Source organism: Thamnophis sirtalis, unplaced genomic scaffold (assembly GCF_051295495.1).
Source record: "Thamnophis sirtalis isolate CommonGarterSnake01/CBP01778 unplaced genomic scaffold, rThaSir2_p1.2 scaffold_6, whole genome shotgun sequence".
Taxonomy (NCBI): domain Eukaryota; kingdom Metazoa; phylum Chordata; class Lepidosauria; order Squamata; family Natricidae; genus Thamnophis; species Thamnophis sirtalis.
Genome location: NW_028261386.1, coordinates 14,836,332 through 14,851,230, shown reverse-complemented (window position 1 = coordinate 14,851,230; position 14,899 = coordinate 14,836,332). Strand labels below are relative to the sequence as shown.

General features: G+C 41.4%; 2 protein-coding genes across 5 annotated transcripts in view; one reads left to right on the top strand and one right to left on the bottom strand.

The window, feature by feature from the left end:
- The window catches only part of COL26A1 (collagen type XXVI alpha 1 chain), a 211,159-nt gene that overhangs the window by 74,721 nt on the left and 121,539 nt on the right, over positions 1-14,899 (top strand). The window lies entirely within an intron of this gene.
- Positions 5,966-7,315, bottom strand: PFN4 (profilin family member 4). The gene has a single exon (XM_014068726.2). It carries the CDS (start codon positions 7,210-7,212, stop codon positions 6,826-6,828), a length of 387 nt encoding a protein of 128 aa, XP_013924201.1. The 5' UTR covers positions 7,213-7,315; the 3' UTR covers positions 5,966-6,825.

Sequence of the window (14,899 nt, the reverse complement as noted above, 5' to 3'; positions counted from 1 at the left end):
AGAATAATAGAACCACCCCTATTCTTAATGCTTAAGTGCAAGGAGAAGTGAAAAAATTCCAAAAGCAAGCATATGAGGGGTTCATTAAACATATACCTGGTTAAGAATTTATAAGCCTGTGTAAACAACTGTAGCTTTTATAGCTATTTTTTTCTAGATCAATCCTGTGTCATCTTAGTGTGTGTATATCTTAGTTCCTTCTAAGAATCCAAGAAACCAGAAAGGTTGAAAATATTTGAAATTGGGTGGAATTTTAGTGTCACTTTCGGCATCTTTTTCCTGCTTGTGATTATTTATGCATTTATTTACTGCACTTTATGCTGCTCATTCATATATTTATGGAATGTATGTATCTCAGTTTCAAGAACTTTAGGCAGTATACAAGCACAAGGTAACATAGTCAATAAAATAACACAATAATACAATAAACCCAAAAGATAATCATATATAATTACAGTAATGCTTGTATTTCTTGCCAGCAAATATACAACAGTGGTGGGATTCAACATTTTTTACTACCATTTCTGTGGGTGTGGCTTAGTGGGAGTGACATGGCTTGGTGGGCGTGGCAGGGAAGGATACTGTAAAATCTCCATTCCCTCTCCACTCCAGGAGAAGGTTACTACAAAATCCCCATTCCCTCCTGATCAGCTGGGACTCTGGAGGCCAAGAATAGATGGGGGCAGGACCAATCAGAGGTGGTATTTACTGGTTCTCCAAACTACTCAAAATTTCCGCTACCGGTTCTCCAGAACTGGTCAGAACCTGCTGCATACCACCTCTGGGAATCTTACTGTATGGACTTTTGCCTATGTCTCCATTTTGGTCAACATTTGGTTGTGTTCCTTGCCTACTAGATATTCCCAGTTTTCGTATCATGCAAAATTTCATTTAGCATTTCCCCATTTTCAGCCACCAATGTGGAAAGAAGAGCTTTCGTATAGCTGGGTGTCCAAATTGTAGTTCCTTTGCTTTTTCAGCTTCACTACTTTGCCTGCACTGAAAATTACAATAGCTATCAGGCTCTCAAAAGAGGATTTTACAAGAAAGAGAAAAGGGATCTGGAATTCATTTTCAAGTGCTTGACACAAAGTTGGAGCATTTGGCACGACAGATGTTTGATTCAACTAGCATGGGCAGTGGTCTTGAATGCTCTGGCTTGTAGTTCTATAAATATTTAAAGGCCGTATCCTCTTCAGCCTTGGCTTACAAAAGTGGCCATGATACCTTGCCATTCTCAGGAGCAATATTTCAACTTTGGATTCAGTTAAATGTACATCATGCTTTGTTCATTTTATCGAGAGGCATCACGAATGTCAATTATACTTTACGACCATTCCCAGCATAGTACATGTAATGAAACTTCCTCCCATCTATTATACACAATCTAAGGTTTATTTATTGATTTATTATATATATGAAGAACAATGTGCACATGCTCTTGGCAGAGATAATTGTTGGAAAGTCAGCTACACATAATTCTCATAGTGACATATAATGGGTAATTTCATAGGAACAAGCTTATTTTGTGGGGGTGCCCAACCTTGGATTGCCCTCCTGTAGTGAGATAGCCTTAGACCTTATTTTATTATCTTTTCAGCATCGGGGAAAGGCATTTTTATTCTTCTATGACTTCTAACTCTAATGCTTTAATCTTCATGCAGCAATTTAGTTTTTAAATTTTTCTTTCTGCTGTTTACCACTTTAATTTAATGCATTTTTATATTTATGTTTATATGCTTTTATATACATTTTGAGAGCCAATATCATGTAATAGTTAAGGTGCTGGACTAGGAATGGATTGAACTTCAGCCATGGATGCCAGCTGGATGATTTTGAGCCAATCAACTCTACTCTGGGAAGTAAAAATAATCTATCTACCCCCAGTGGTGAAATTCAATTTTTTTACTACCAGTTCTGTGGGTGTGGCTTGGTGGGCATGGCAAAGGAAGGATATTGCAAAATCTCCATTCTCTCCCCACTCCTGGGTGAAGGATATTGCAAAATCTCCATTCTCACCCCACTCTCTGGCCAGTCAGAGATGGTATTTGCTGGTTCTCCAAACTACTCAAAATGTCTGTTACCGGTTCTCCAGAACCTGTCCGAACCTGCTGAATTTCACCCCTGAATTTCACCCCTATTACCCTGAAAATAAGACCTCCCTGAAAATATTGCAACATAGCAACAGCCATGAGGTGACTACACTCACCACCTCCTGCACCTCAAAAATAATAAGACCTCCCTGAAAATAAGGCCAAGTGCTTATTTCAGGGGTCAAAAGAAAATAAGACCCTGTCTTATTTTCAGGGAAACACGGTACTAACTTGTTCTGGATCAATACAATACAATACAATAGCAGGGTTGGAAGGGACCTTGGAGGTTTTCTAGTCCAACCCCCTGCCTGGGCAGGAAACCCTATATCGTTTCAGACAAATGGCTATCCAACATCTCCTTAAAGACTTCCAGTGTTGGGGCATTCATAACTTCTGGAGGCAAGCTGTTCCACTGATTAGTTGTTCTAACTGTCAGGAAATTTCTCCTCAGTTCTAAGTTGCTTTTCTTCTTCTTGTTCTACCCTCAGGTGCTTTGGAGAATAGTTTGACTCCCTCTTCTTTGTGGCAACCCCTGAGATATTGGAACACTGCTATCATGTCTCCTCTAGTCCTTCTTTCTATTAAACTAGACATACTCAGTTCCTGCAACTGCTCTTCATATGTTTTAGTCTCCAGTCCCCTAATCATCTTTGTTGCTCTTCTCTGCACTCTTTCTAGAATCTCCACATCTTTTCTACATCGTGGTGACCAAAACTGAACGCAGTTTTCCAAGTGTGATCAATATGATAGCTTTCTCTTCAAAGCCACTAATTAAGTATATGGGGTCAGAGTCTTTATAAGCCACTTTAAGAAAGCTATATTATGAAGTACAATGTGTATATATTTCAAATAAATAATGCAGAATGCTAGAAAATTACAGTGGAAGAAAAAAATGGAAAACCAAAGAAGGGAAATAGGTTTGAGACTCTTGAAAGAGAATATGACTGGCTGGCAGAAATCTTGCATAATGTATTAGGTTAAAAGTCCCATTTTTTAACTGCATTACCTAGGTTTTTCTCCTTTTCCTACCCTGAATTAAGGGATTACAGAGTCATTAAAGCTTGATCACAGAATATCAGAGGTAAATGAATATCTCTCTCTCTGTGTATGTCTGTGTGATATGTAGGGAAGAAGCAGGACTGAAGATCAATTAAGTATTTTTATGGAATTTGCCACAAATTTTAACCGTTTCAAACAGTCACTAAACAAATGGTTGTAAATTGAGGACTGCTTGTATCTTTATCGCACAATCCTTGGCATACTAGGAAATACTGTAGCAGGGATACCTGATGGAATCAGAATGTGCGTAGAAGCTCCTGTGCAATTTGAACCATGCTAAAGCAGAAATCTGCTTCCAACTTTCCCTCTTAGAGAATACATGTTGACCTCAGATTACAACCATTTATTCAGCGGCTTTTCAAAGTTACAACAGAGTGCTGAATGAAGGAGACTTACGACCAATCTATTAAGTTGCGACTGTTAACAGCATCCCTGTGGTTCATGGGATTGCAATTTTAGCACTTGACATCCAGCTCACAATTACTATAGTTGCAGCATCCTGCAGTGATACCAATGCCATTTGCTACCTTCCGTTCTGTCTTTGCCTAAGCAACTGGGAAACTGGCAGAAGATGGATCTTGCTGCTCATTTGCCTGCCTGTCAATGCTCTATACAGTGCCTGCCTGCAGCACCTGCCCACCCACCCACTTCATAGCACCTATAGCACTTGCCCCTCTGCCCACCCATGCCTCTGTTTGCCTGTGTTCTATAGCACCCATTCACAGCACTCACCCCATTGCCTGGTGGTTTGCTTGCCTGGGAATTCCACTTCTTCCCACATTGTTATGTTGAGGTCCTTGTTTAACAACCTACATATTTCTAAGGCTTTGACAGCAATTGGGATAGTTGTTGCTAAGCAATTCAGTCATATGACATCAAGCTTTACAACCACATCCCAATTACCTTTGTAACTTGCGGACTGTAGGATGGACACTGAAACTAAGTGGATGGAGAGTATTTGTATGCGGGCATGGTCTCTTCTTCCTCATGATCATTGCTGATGTTATTTGTGAATTTATATGACCATCTATTTGAAATGACTTTTAGCCTATTGGAATCTGTGGTATCTAAGTTGTACCTCTTGGATAAGTATTTTGGAACGAAGGCCTGAAATACTTAAGCTTTTAACGAAAAACTCAGCCTGGTGATCTGGGATGGTTTTTTTCTCTCTCTTCCTCCCTGTTTGTAGTCTCTCTGTCTGTCTTGTTTTCAGCTCTTGTATGAATGAAGGGACGTGGTGGCTTAGTGGCTAAGACGCTGAGCTTGTCGATCAGAAAGGTTGACAATTTGATGGCTCTAATCCCTAGTGCGGCGTAACGGAGTGAGCTCCCGTTACTTGTCCCAGCTTCTGCCAACCTAGCAGTTCGAAAGCATGTAAAAAATGCAAGTAGAAAAATAGGGACCACCTTTGGTGGGAAGGTAACAGTGTTCTGTGTGCCTTTGGCATTTAGTCATGCCGGCCACATGACCGCGGAAATGTCTTCGGGCAGCGCTGGCTCTTCGGCTTTGAAACAGAGATTAGCACTGCCCCCTAGAGTCAGGAACGACTAGCATATATGTGCGAGGGGAACCTTTACCTTGTGAATAAAGTGGAAATTAGGGGGAGGAACCCATGTGTTTCCCGAAGTCCTTGGAGAAACAGTCAAATCAACATTTCTTTAATAAAATTATTAAATAATGTAGGATTGGATTAAAGCTCCTACATTGCAGCTCCTGGGGGGTTTTCTTAGATGAGATCTGGATTTCTTAACTACGCTAGTGAGAATTAAAAACAGAAATATTTTTAATTGTAACATAGTCAAGAGATCCAGATCTCCTCCAGACAATTAAAAGTAGAATTATTTTTAATTGTCTGGAATGAAACTATGTACAGAAACTTATATAGCAGATGGAAGAAAACATATTGACAACTATTCTAAATGCTGTATTGCTTGCTTTTCTCCTCTCATGTTATTTCTGTGTTCCAGTATGGGTAAAAGAAGATTCTGCCAGGTGAGAAACCCAGCTTTGGAAACTCGGATGTTAAAATGGTCTAATTTTATTGACATTGTATTGTTCTAAGTTGCATCCCAGGCTTTCCCTCCAAGTTTCCATACCTGAGGTAGTCCTTGGCCTAACTTTGTCATCCTCGGGGGTGGGTGGGGAATTAAGATTTATAACAAAAGAAATTTGTCTCTTTTCCAGCAAACTGTAGGGCTGAAAGGAAAAAAAAAGTATTGGTAAAACAAAAGTGGTGAATGGATGAGGATGAGAAAGAGAAAAAATGGAAAATGAGAATAAAAAAGGTTATTTATTCCTCTCTATATAAGAGATGACCACTTTTATGCCCCGGGGCCACATATGGACTTAGGAAGCCTTGTGTGTGGCCCCCTGTACAAGCATAGCTCATTTTATTGCATTATGCTTTATTGTGCTTTGCAGATCTCTCTCTCTGTATGTGTGTGTTTGTGTGTGTGTGCTTTACGAGACCCTCCACCAACAAAATAATTATGGCTTGTTTTGAAGGCCCAGATGTTGATTAGCACTTTTTAGCAATAAAGTCTTTTTTTAATTAAGGTATCCACATTGGTTTTTTTAGACATAATGCTATTGCACAATTAATAGTCTACAGTTGATTGTAAACATAATTTTTATATGCCCTTGGAAACCCAAAAAAATTCTGTGACTCACTTTATTGCGATATTTGCTTTATTGCAGTGGTCTGGAATCAAACCCACAATATCCCCAAAGGTATGCTTGTACTTCTTCAAAAGTCACCCTCCCCAACTATAATGCTTAATGAAAGAGAAGAGCAAAATAATTCAGACAGGGAGTACCATTTACCATGTTTATTGAACATTTACAAATGAACATTAACTCTAATTTAAGACCATTCCTTGCTCACCCACTCCTTTGTGTTGGGACCCGTCTGCTTTCAAAGTGGCACAACCCTGGCGTGCCAGTCTAGTGGCCGGTTACAATCTTCAGCTTGAAAAAAGGCTGCACTGTTTATTACTGGGCATGGCAAAGACGATGTGCACCCAAGATTTGATGGAAAACATTGTGTCTGGCAGGAAATGCAGATCTTTCTAGCATCCAAGTTCAGGTGCAGGGGACCAAAAGCAACCCAAGTTGTAACTGAGGCAAAAGCAAAAATCCCAGAATTGCCTCTTCTTGAGAATAAAACCAAGGAAACAATGGTTTGCTGCCTTTTCAACCTGTTGCCTTACTCTGTCCAACGGTAGAGCTGGCTCTGACAGGAAATTCTCCATGGAGGCCCAATGGTCAATTGCCTTGGCAACCTGGTGGTCCTTTTCCTCAACAAGGGAAGCTGAGCCTTATCACCTGTGGTTGCCGTGGTAACAGCTCTGCCAACCTCAGCCGATTTCCTTTCATTGCAGGTTAATAGCAAGGAGATGGTCCCCATCTTCATCCATGCTTGCCTGCTATATCCTTCTCTGGAAATAGGCTTATAGTAATTCAAGTCTACATCAAGATGCTTGTCTATACTTTGAAAGTGTTTAATGATGATGCTGGGTATCCTCCTCTGTGCATCCAAAGGACATATCCATTGAGCCTGACCTGCAGGGAACCCAATGTGTTGTTCAAAAAGGGACATTTCTTTTCCTGGTTGTGCCAAGCAAGAATTTGGGGTGGAAAGTTCTCTTGCTCTTTTCCTTCTTCCTTCCTTTCTTCAGTTCCCCTTCGCTCTCAGGTAGTCTGCTAGTTTCTCCACTGCCTCGACGCAGACACTGGGGTACATACCTTGGCAATATGTTCCAACCAGGATAAAGCTTCCTGTTTTAACTATGATCACTCCATCTCCTTTTACTTTAAGGTAGATGGAGTTGCCATCTGCTCTGTAGCATTTGTAATACCGGTCATTAAAGTACTGCCCTTCCTTCCGTATTTGGGTCTGGTTGTTGAAGAAGGCTTGGACGAAGATTAAGGCCCAGTTTTGAATATTGAAGCCTGGAGTTGCTGCCATCACATTCATGTCGGCAATTCTGATGAGGGCGGCTTTTTCTACATGCTTTGTCTTGATGAGACCGTCAAGCAGCAGAGTTTGTGCCTGGTTCATCTCCCTCTGCGTTTGGTAACTAAGGCTTTGGCTTCTCCCTTGAGAATGTAAACAGTTTAGTTGCCCTGGTTTCTCCCAAGGGATTCTGGGAATTGTAGTTTATGAAGAATGCTGAGCTCACATGCACAGCCATAGACTAGGTAAGGAGCAGAATTCAGCCCAGCCTCTTCTATGAAATTGCAAACTTTGTTTTGTTTTTACATCTCTTTTCCTTTTTAAAGATAGAGACCCAGAGCAAAGTGTGGAAGGAGAATTTTTTCAAACAGGTCTGAAAGGAGAGCGGAAAACCGCCCTATGTTCTAACCCGTCTCTTCACCTTGAATAGACTGCACTGATACTTGAATATAACTCCTACACTCCTTCTGATCCTGACTTAAATACCAATTTGCACCTCAAAGAAAAATGACATTGAAGATGTCAAACAAACAAAAAAATAGACCACAGGAAACTGTTACTTTCCTCATTTGGATTTTTAGCAAAAGTAAAATGACTTATAAATTTAATTTTGGAGAGGGCATAGTTTTCCTTTCACAAAGATATGAAGTCAGAAATAAAGAATTAAGAATGATACCTCTATTAATCTTGGATCTTTTATACTGCTTCAAAAATCTGCAGAATTTATTTGATTAAAGATAAAAATGAAATACAGTAAAATTGTTCTGATTTTCTTAAATACTTAAATGATTGGTCCTTAGAAGTGCCATCCACCAAATAGACATTTCACAGTGTTTGTTCTTAGATAAGAACAATCAATTTTTCTGAAACCTGCAAATAGACCAGTTGAGAAGTGTTTATTAAACAATATCAGATTGGTTTCCACGCAGGTTCTGAAATCATTAAGTAGACAAAGGTGCTTTTTCAAGAGGCAACTGAACTTTCTGGCTTTTCTTTAAAGATGTTTCGCTTCTCATCCAAGAAGTTTCTTCAGCTCTGGAGAGCTCTGGAGAGCTAAAGAAGCTTCTTAGATGAGAAGCGAAACGTCTTCAAAGAAAAACCAGAAAGTCCAGTTGCCTCTTGAAAAAGCATCTTTGGGACAACCATGACCTGGATGACTGAGGATCTCCATAGACAATAGGTAGACAGATTCCGCAGATGAGTCTGCTTCTGCCTGTGCAGCTTTCCAAAATAGTTTTTCCTTTTGTATTTGAGAAAGATCTAGTTTCTTGCACTCAATATATTGCTTTGACCAAAATATGTAATTGCTGCCTCTTTGGGAGGATAGTAGTTTTCTGCCTTGAAATATAAAATGTTCAACAAGGAAAAGGGAGAAAATAAAAATCAGAAATGAAAAATATAAAATAAAATTTTTAATAGTAATATCTTATGATAACATCTCAGATGTTGATCACAGTGACTGTTTCAGGCTGAATTTATTTAATGAATTAATGGCAATAAAATTAAAACAGCTGTATTATATCTGTCTTTAAAAAAAGACTTTCATATACTGTATGAGGGAAAGTTTGTAGTCTAACATTTTCCTTGACACACAGTTTTTCTGTCTAGTACAAAACATACAATTCTTTCCAAGGAAGTAATTGTTTTACTTGATTCTGCTTTCATTAGGCTCCTTCATGTGGTCCTTTCTGGGTATCATGCTTTAATAAGATTTTTAAAAATAGAAGATTTAGATAAGACCAGAAAAGATAATAAGTAGATTTGAGTCCAGAGATGTCTGCAGGGGATGGGAGGGGGGGGGGCAAGATGGCAGATGCTGTCACATACATGCTATGATGCGCTGGTATTTATTTATTTATTTATTTATTTATTTATTTATTTATTTATTTATTTATTTATTTATAGTGATTTTAACCACCAGCTGTGTTAGTTCCATGACTGCCATCATGCCATGCTGCTGACTGCCATTCAGCTGTTTGGCACAATAGCCATTGCAGCTCAGCTATGCTCTCAAATAGCTTGCAGAATTCCAGAATACTTAACAATCCGTTCTCATAAGTAGGTACAAGCTGCTCCAGACACTATTGTTTCTTCTTCTTCTTCTTCTTCTTCTTCTTCTTCTTCTTCTTCTTCTTCTTCTTCTTCTTCTTCTTCTTCTTCTTCTTCTTCTTCTTCTTCTTCTCCTCCTCCTCCTCCTCCTCCTCCTCCTCCTCCTCCTCCATCTCCATCTCCATCTCCATCTCCATCTCCATCTCCATCTCCATCTCCATCTCCATCTCCATCATATCCCACTTTTTTTTAATACTTGGTCAACTCAAGGTAGTGAACGTACCTTATTGAATAAACATAATACAATACAAATACCTTGACTTGCTCTAGCTTTTTGCCATTTATGTATAACTTGGATTTGTTTGCTTTCTCCCCTCAAATACAGCCACCTTCATCTTCACTATATTAATATTCAGATCTGTGCTCCTTCCTGCAACATATGACATGACTGACATTTGCTGCAAATCATTTGAGCTGTCAGCCAAAATGATGACTTCTTCTGTGTACAAAAATGCACACCCATTCCTGTCACCAGCAACTGCACCTCTAACGGCACAGCAAATATTCCTTATATGTTTGTCCATCAACACGTTAAACACCTAGAAGGGGGTGGGGCCTTTATACAATCTTGCCTTACTCCCTGCTCAAAGGCAAATACTCCAAAAGATCATATTTTATAAATACATTCAGGATCTTGTCCTTGCAGTGTCAGTCTGTCGACACCCATAAACATGGATTATTCTACATTAACCGCAACTGGCTCTCTTTCCTGACTTTAATGTAAACCATCCACAAGAAACTACTTATGAATTGGAGATTATCTGTGGTATTTGTCGTCCCTTCTTACTGCAAGGAATACTGATTCAACGGGGATTCTAACATTTGTGGCCTGCCTCCTTGAGAGAGAACAACAGTCTTTAAAAGCCATTCCCTAAAACAGCTGTTATGCGGTTTTTGATTTTTCTCCTCCACTCCTTAACCCACTAATCACCCCTTTTACTGACCTGAATGAATGCAATTATACATCCTGGTTATTGTAAATAGACCACAAAGCATCAGGCATATCTTAAAATGATGTCATGTCTAGACACACCATTCAGGTATAAATTATTGAAAAAGTAGCTTGTTTAGTGGTTAAGAGTATAAAAAATTAACAAGATAGTTTTGCATCTGTCTTGTAAGAAGACTTTCATATGCAGGCTTGTGCTTGAAAGAATTTTCACTGACCCCCTGATTTGGGAGGAAGAGTTGGTTTTGGGAACTGGAATTCTCACCTCCCCTCTTTCCACAGCTGTTTCATTTCATATTTAGTGCAGTATTTCTCAAATGGAAATGAGGCAGGGGTGGGTTGCTAATCCCGTTCCAACCGGTTTGGTTGGAACGGGGCCGGCGGCGTCCTCATGCACGCGCGCAGTTCACGCATGTGTCTTAGCGCCTGCACGATGCTCCAGCTGCTCGCGGAGACTCGCTCAGGCGCTGTATGTGCCATCCAGCTGCTCGCGGAGAATCGCGCAGGTGCTGTATGTGCCATGCGCCTGCGTGGAAGCGCAGAAGCCTTCAAAGACCGGTAAGGAGCGCGGGCGGGCGGGCGGGTGGGCCCTTCGCCGTTCCCGGAAGTTACTTACTTCCGGGTTCGCCGACCAACCGGTTCGCGGGGACCGCTGCGAACCGGTTGAAACCCACCCCTGAAATGAGGGAAGTATGAAAAACGCATACAGATAGTCCTTGAATTACAGTCATCCATTTAGTGACTGTTGAGAGTTACAGTGGCACTGAAAATGTGACTTGCAGCCAGTCCTCGCACTTAAGACTACAGCATCCCCAGGTCACATGATCAAAATTCAGTTGCTTGACATGTTGTATGTCTTTACCATGGTTGCAGAATCCTGGGGTCATGTGATCATCATTTATGATCTGAGCTGGCTTCTGGCAGGCTAAGTCAATGGAAGAGCTGGATTTGCTTGACGGTTTTATTACCTATTTAACAACTACAATGATTCTCTTAGCAACCATTGCAAAAAAGGTTGTAAAATGGGTGTGACTCACTTAACAACTGCTTTGCTTAACAACAAATTCTAGCCTCAATTGTGGTCGTAAGTTGAGAACTATGTATAGAGTTTTAATTGCTGTGGATCAGGGATGGGTTGTAGCTGGCATTACTGCCAGTTTGATGTGTGTGCAATTTTGCTCCATGCGTGTGCACACTTGCCCATAAATGGAACATTAAAAAATGGGGGAAAAACATGCTGTGCCAACCGGGGAACTAGTTCGGAGGCGTGGCAGGCCTGGGTCGCTGCCAGTCCGGCAACGCAGACTGGCAAATCACTACCGGTTCGGCCAAACCAGTCCAAACCAGTAGGAACCCACCTCTGCCGTGGATGAAAAAGCATGAAAAACAAAAATATTGATTTTCCAAATGGGAATCAGTGTCAAGGGAGGATAGGAATGTGATTCCCAGCTACTGATTTATTTTCCTTTGGTAGGAGAGAAAAGTAGGGGCCATGCATTCTCCTATTCAAGCTGCAGAAGACTCTTGTCCTACTGGAGAATTTTTTAAAACAGTAAGCTATGAGTCAGTCTGGATTCTTGGCCATTGCCTGAATTACAGTAATCTCTATAATTTACTTGGCAACATTTTCAGAGGTGGCTTCCCAGAATGACAAGAGTTGGAAGAAACCTTGGAGGTCTTCTAGTCCAACCCCCTGCTCAAGCAGGAAACTCTATACCATTTCAGACAAATGGTTGTCCAATCTCTTAAAACCTGGAGCACTCACAATTTCTGGAAGAAAGCCATTCCATTGATTAATTATTAGCTATAATAATAGACTCTTGCAAGTCTGATTGTGTTGTATTTCCTCACCCTTCACATGTTCCATGGAATTAGAGAGGTGTCTGCCTGTGTCATTTCTAGGCTTTAAAAATGCTTTTATTTAGGTTAGGGTTCTTGTATATTTCTATATGGAGAGTTAGTTTGGGGTAGTGGTTAAGGCACCAGACTAGAAATCAGGAGACTGTGAGTTCTAGTCCCGCCTTTGACACAAAGCCAACTAGGAGATCTTGGCTTAGTCACTTTCTCTCCAGGCCTAGGAAAGAGGCCATGACAAACCACTTCTGAAAAACTTTGCTAAGAAAACTGTTAAGCCTTCTCCACACAGTCCCAGATTGAATGGAAAAATATTCTATCAAGGTTATCTTTCTAAATCTCTATACCAAAAGTCTGGGTAATCTTGAGATTTTGCTCATGTAACACTTCTGCGCCAAGAGTTGCACTCTGTCAATCAGTTTTTGTATACAATTTAAAGTACTAGTGATCACTTTGTAAAATCTGTACAGTTCAGGGCATGTCGGGACTTCAAGGTAGTCCAGAACAGGAATCCAAAACCAAAAATACTATTGTATCTTTATTGTAAAGTTGAAGTAATAGAATCTTGCAAGTCTGAAAGCACTTCCCACCTCCTGTTTCTTTACATACCAGAGAACTAGAGAGGGTCTCTTTCTCCATCCCCTTTCCTGCTTTGGAATCAGATCATTGTCTAGGCCAGGGGTGTCAAACTCAAGGCCCGTGGGTTCCTACCGGTTCAGCTGAACCGGTAGTAGTTTGGCAGCCTGGGTCACTGGAACCGGCAGAAACCCAGCCTGCCATGCCCCCGAACCGGTTCTCCGGGAGGCGCTATAGACGTTGCCATCTTGTTTTTTGCTTCTGCACATGAGCTGAACTATTTTTATTGTACTGCGTGTGCATGCGCACGGCGTGGCCCTGAGCAAACCGGAAGTAGTGACTGCCAGAACCCACCCCTGGCCTGCGGGCTGGAACCAGCCTGTGGGGTACTTACATCTTGCCCACAGGGTTACTCTGGAAACAATGAAGGATCAGCCTATACTGTCTCTGCCAGTAAAAATGGGCTCCCGAGCTCCATTTTTGCCTATGACAGCCTCCTGCAACCCTTTGCCAGCGAAAACGGAGCTCGGGAGGCCGTGGCAGCCAAAAATGGAGTTTGGGAGCCCGCTTTTTGCTGGCAGAGTGCTCGGGCCACCACAGGCACCCCTGACACAAGTGATGTTGAGCTGGCTACACCCCCCCTCCCCCCAAAGTCAAATACAACCCTGATGTGGCCCTCTATGACAGTGTTTCTCAACCTTGGCCACTTGAAGATGTCTGGACTTCAACTCCCAGAATTCCCCAGCCAGCGAATGCTGGCTGGGGAATTCTGGGAGTTGAAGTCCAGACATCTTCAAGTAGCCAAGGTTGAGAAACACTGCTCTATGAAATCAAGTTTGACACCTCTGGTTGAGGCTGTGGCTCTCCCACCTTTCATTCAAGGTTGTTCTTGCAGCCTATTATAAGTCCTGGCTATTTTCATATCACATGTTTCAAAGTGAATCTGCCAGCCCTGTGTGTTCTTGGAAACCTACTTTGCTGAGGCTCGCATTTGAAGAAATTCTCTCTATAGGGGGCCAAGAGCAGGGTCTTTTCAATGGTAGCACCCATGTGGTAGAATAACTTGCTACCACCTGTAAGAATTGCCTCCTCTCTGCATGAGTTTCCAATATGAGATGGAAATCTCACTCTGGAAGAGAGCATTGGGGGATGTTAAGTTTACTTTTATGATATGAAGTATCTCCATTACTTTAGTGCTATGATAACACATAGCTTGTCGCTGTTTGATGTCTTCATCCTTTTTCCTGTTGTATGCTGTTCAGAGTCATTTTGAAATATAGCCTCACAGAAATCCTAGTAATAAATATGTAAATAGATAAATAGAGTTGTTCTCGCTGTACCTCTTCATCCTTCTTTTTCTCTCCCAAGTTTTTTTTTTTATTGTCTGTCTGCCAGTAATTCTGTGGGACAGCTGTGAGGAAAAGCAGGAAATGGGAGAAAAAGGAATTGTATTGCAACATGGACCAATAGCCCCTAAGATGAAATGTGATACTTTCTGCAATATTTTTTAAAAAAGAACTATTGGACTCTAGTGACAACTACCTTGGTTCCTAGATAGGCATAGTTTTGTTTTAATTGGTTTTATCTGAAATTGATTACCTGCCCTAGAAATTGGAAAACACAGCAATAATTTGCGTAGTGTATACATATATAACTTTTCTTGGAATCCCGTGTACAGTCAGGAATCCGTGATTTGCTCTGAATGGCCCATCTCTGAAAAGTTTTACTTTGTTTTATCTAAAAGGATAAACTGTACACAGTATTCCATTCAGGTGTATAGGTATACCTGAATAGAGTTATAGAAATCAATGAAGGAAAAATCTTTCCAGAGTAGAAAAGTAATTATTTTTCTTTAGAAATATCAGAGGAATTCTTGTTCATCTTAAACTTGGGGCTGCTCTTGAAGAGTGTTCGAAGACTTCAGTTAGTCCAGAACGCAGCCGCGCGAGCGATTGTGGGTGCACCTAGGTACACCCACGTCACACCTATCCTCTGCGAGCTGCACTGGCTACCCATTAGTCTCCGGACCCGCTTCAAGGTGCAGGTCGTCACCTATAAAGCCCTACATGGCATCGGACCTGGGTACCTGAGAGATCGCCTCCTGCCGATTACCTCCCATAGACCGATTAGATCTCACAGGTTAGGTCTCCTCCGGATTCCATCTGCCACCCAATGTCGGCTGGCGACTCCCTGGGGGAGAGCCTTCTCTGTTGCAACTCCGGCCCTTTGGAACAACCTCACCATGGAGATTCGGACCCTTACTACCCTCCCAGCCTTCCGCAAAGCCACCAAGTCCTGGCTGCT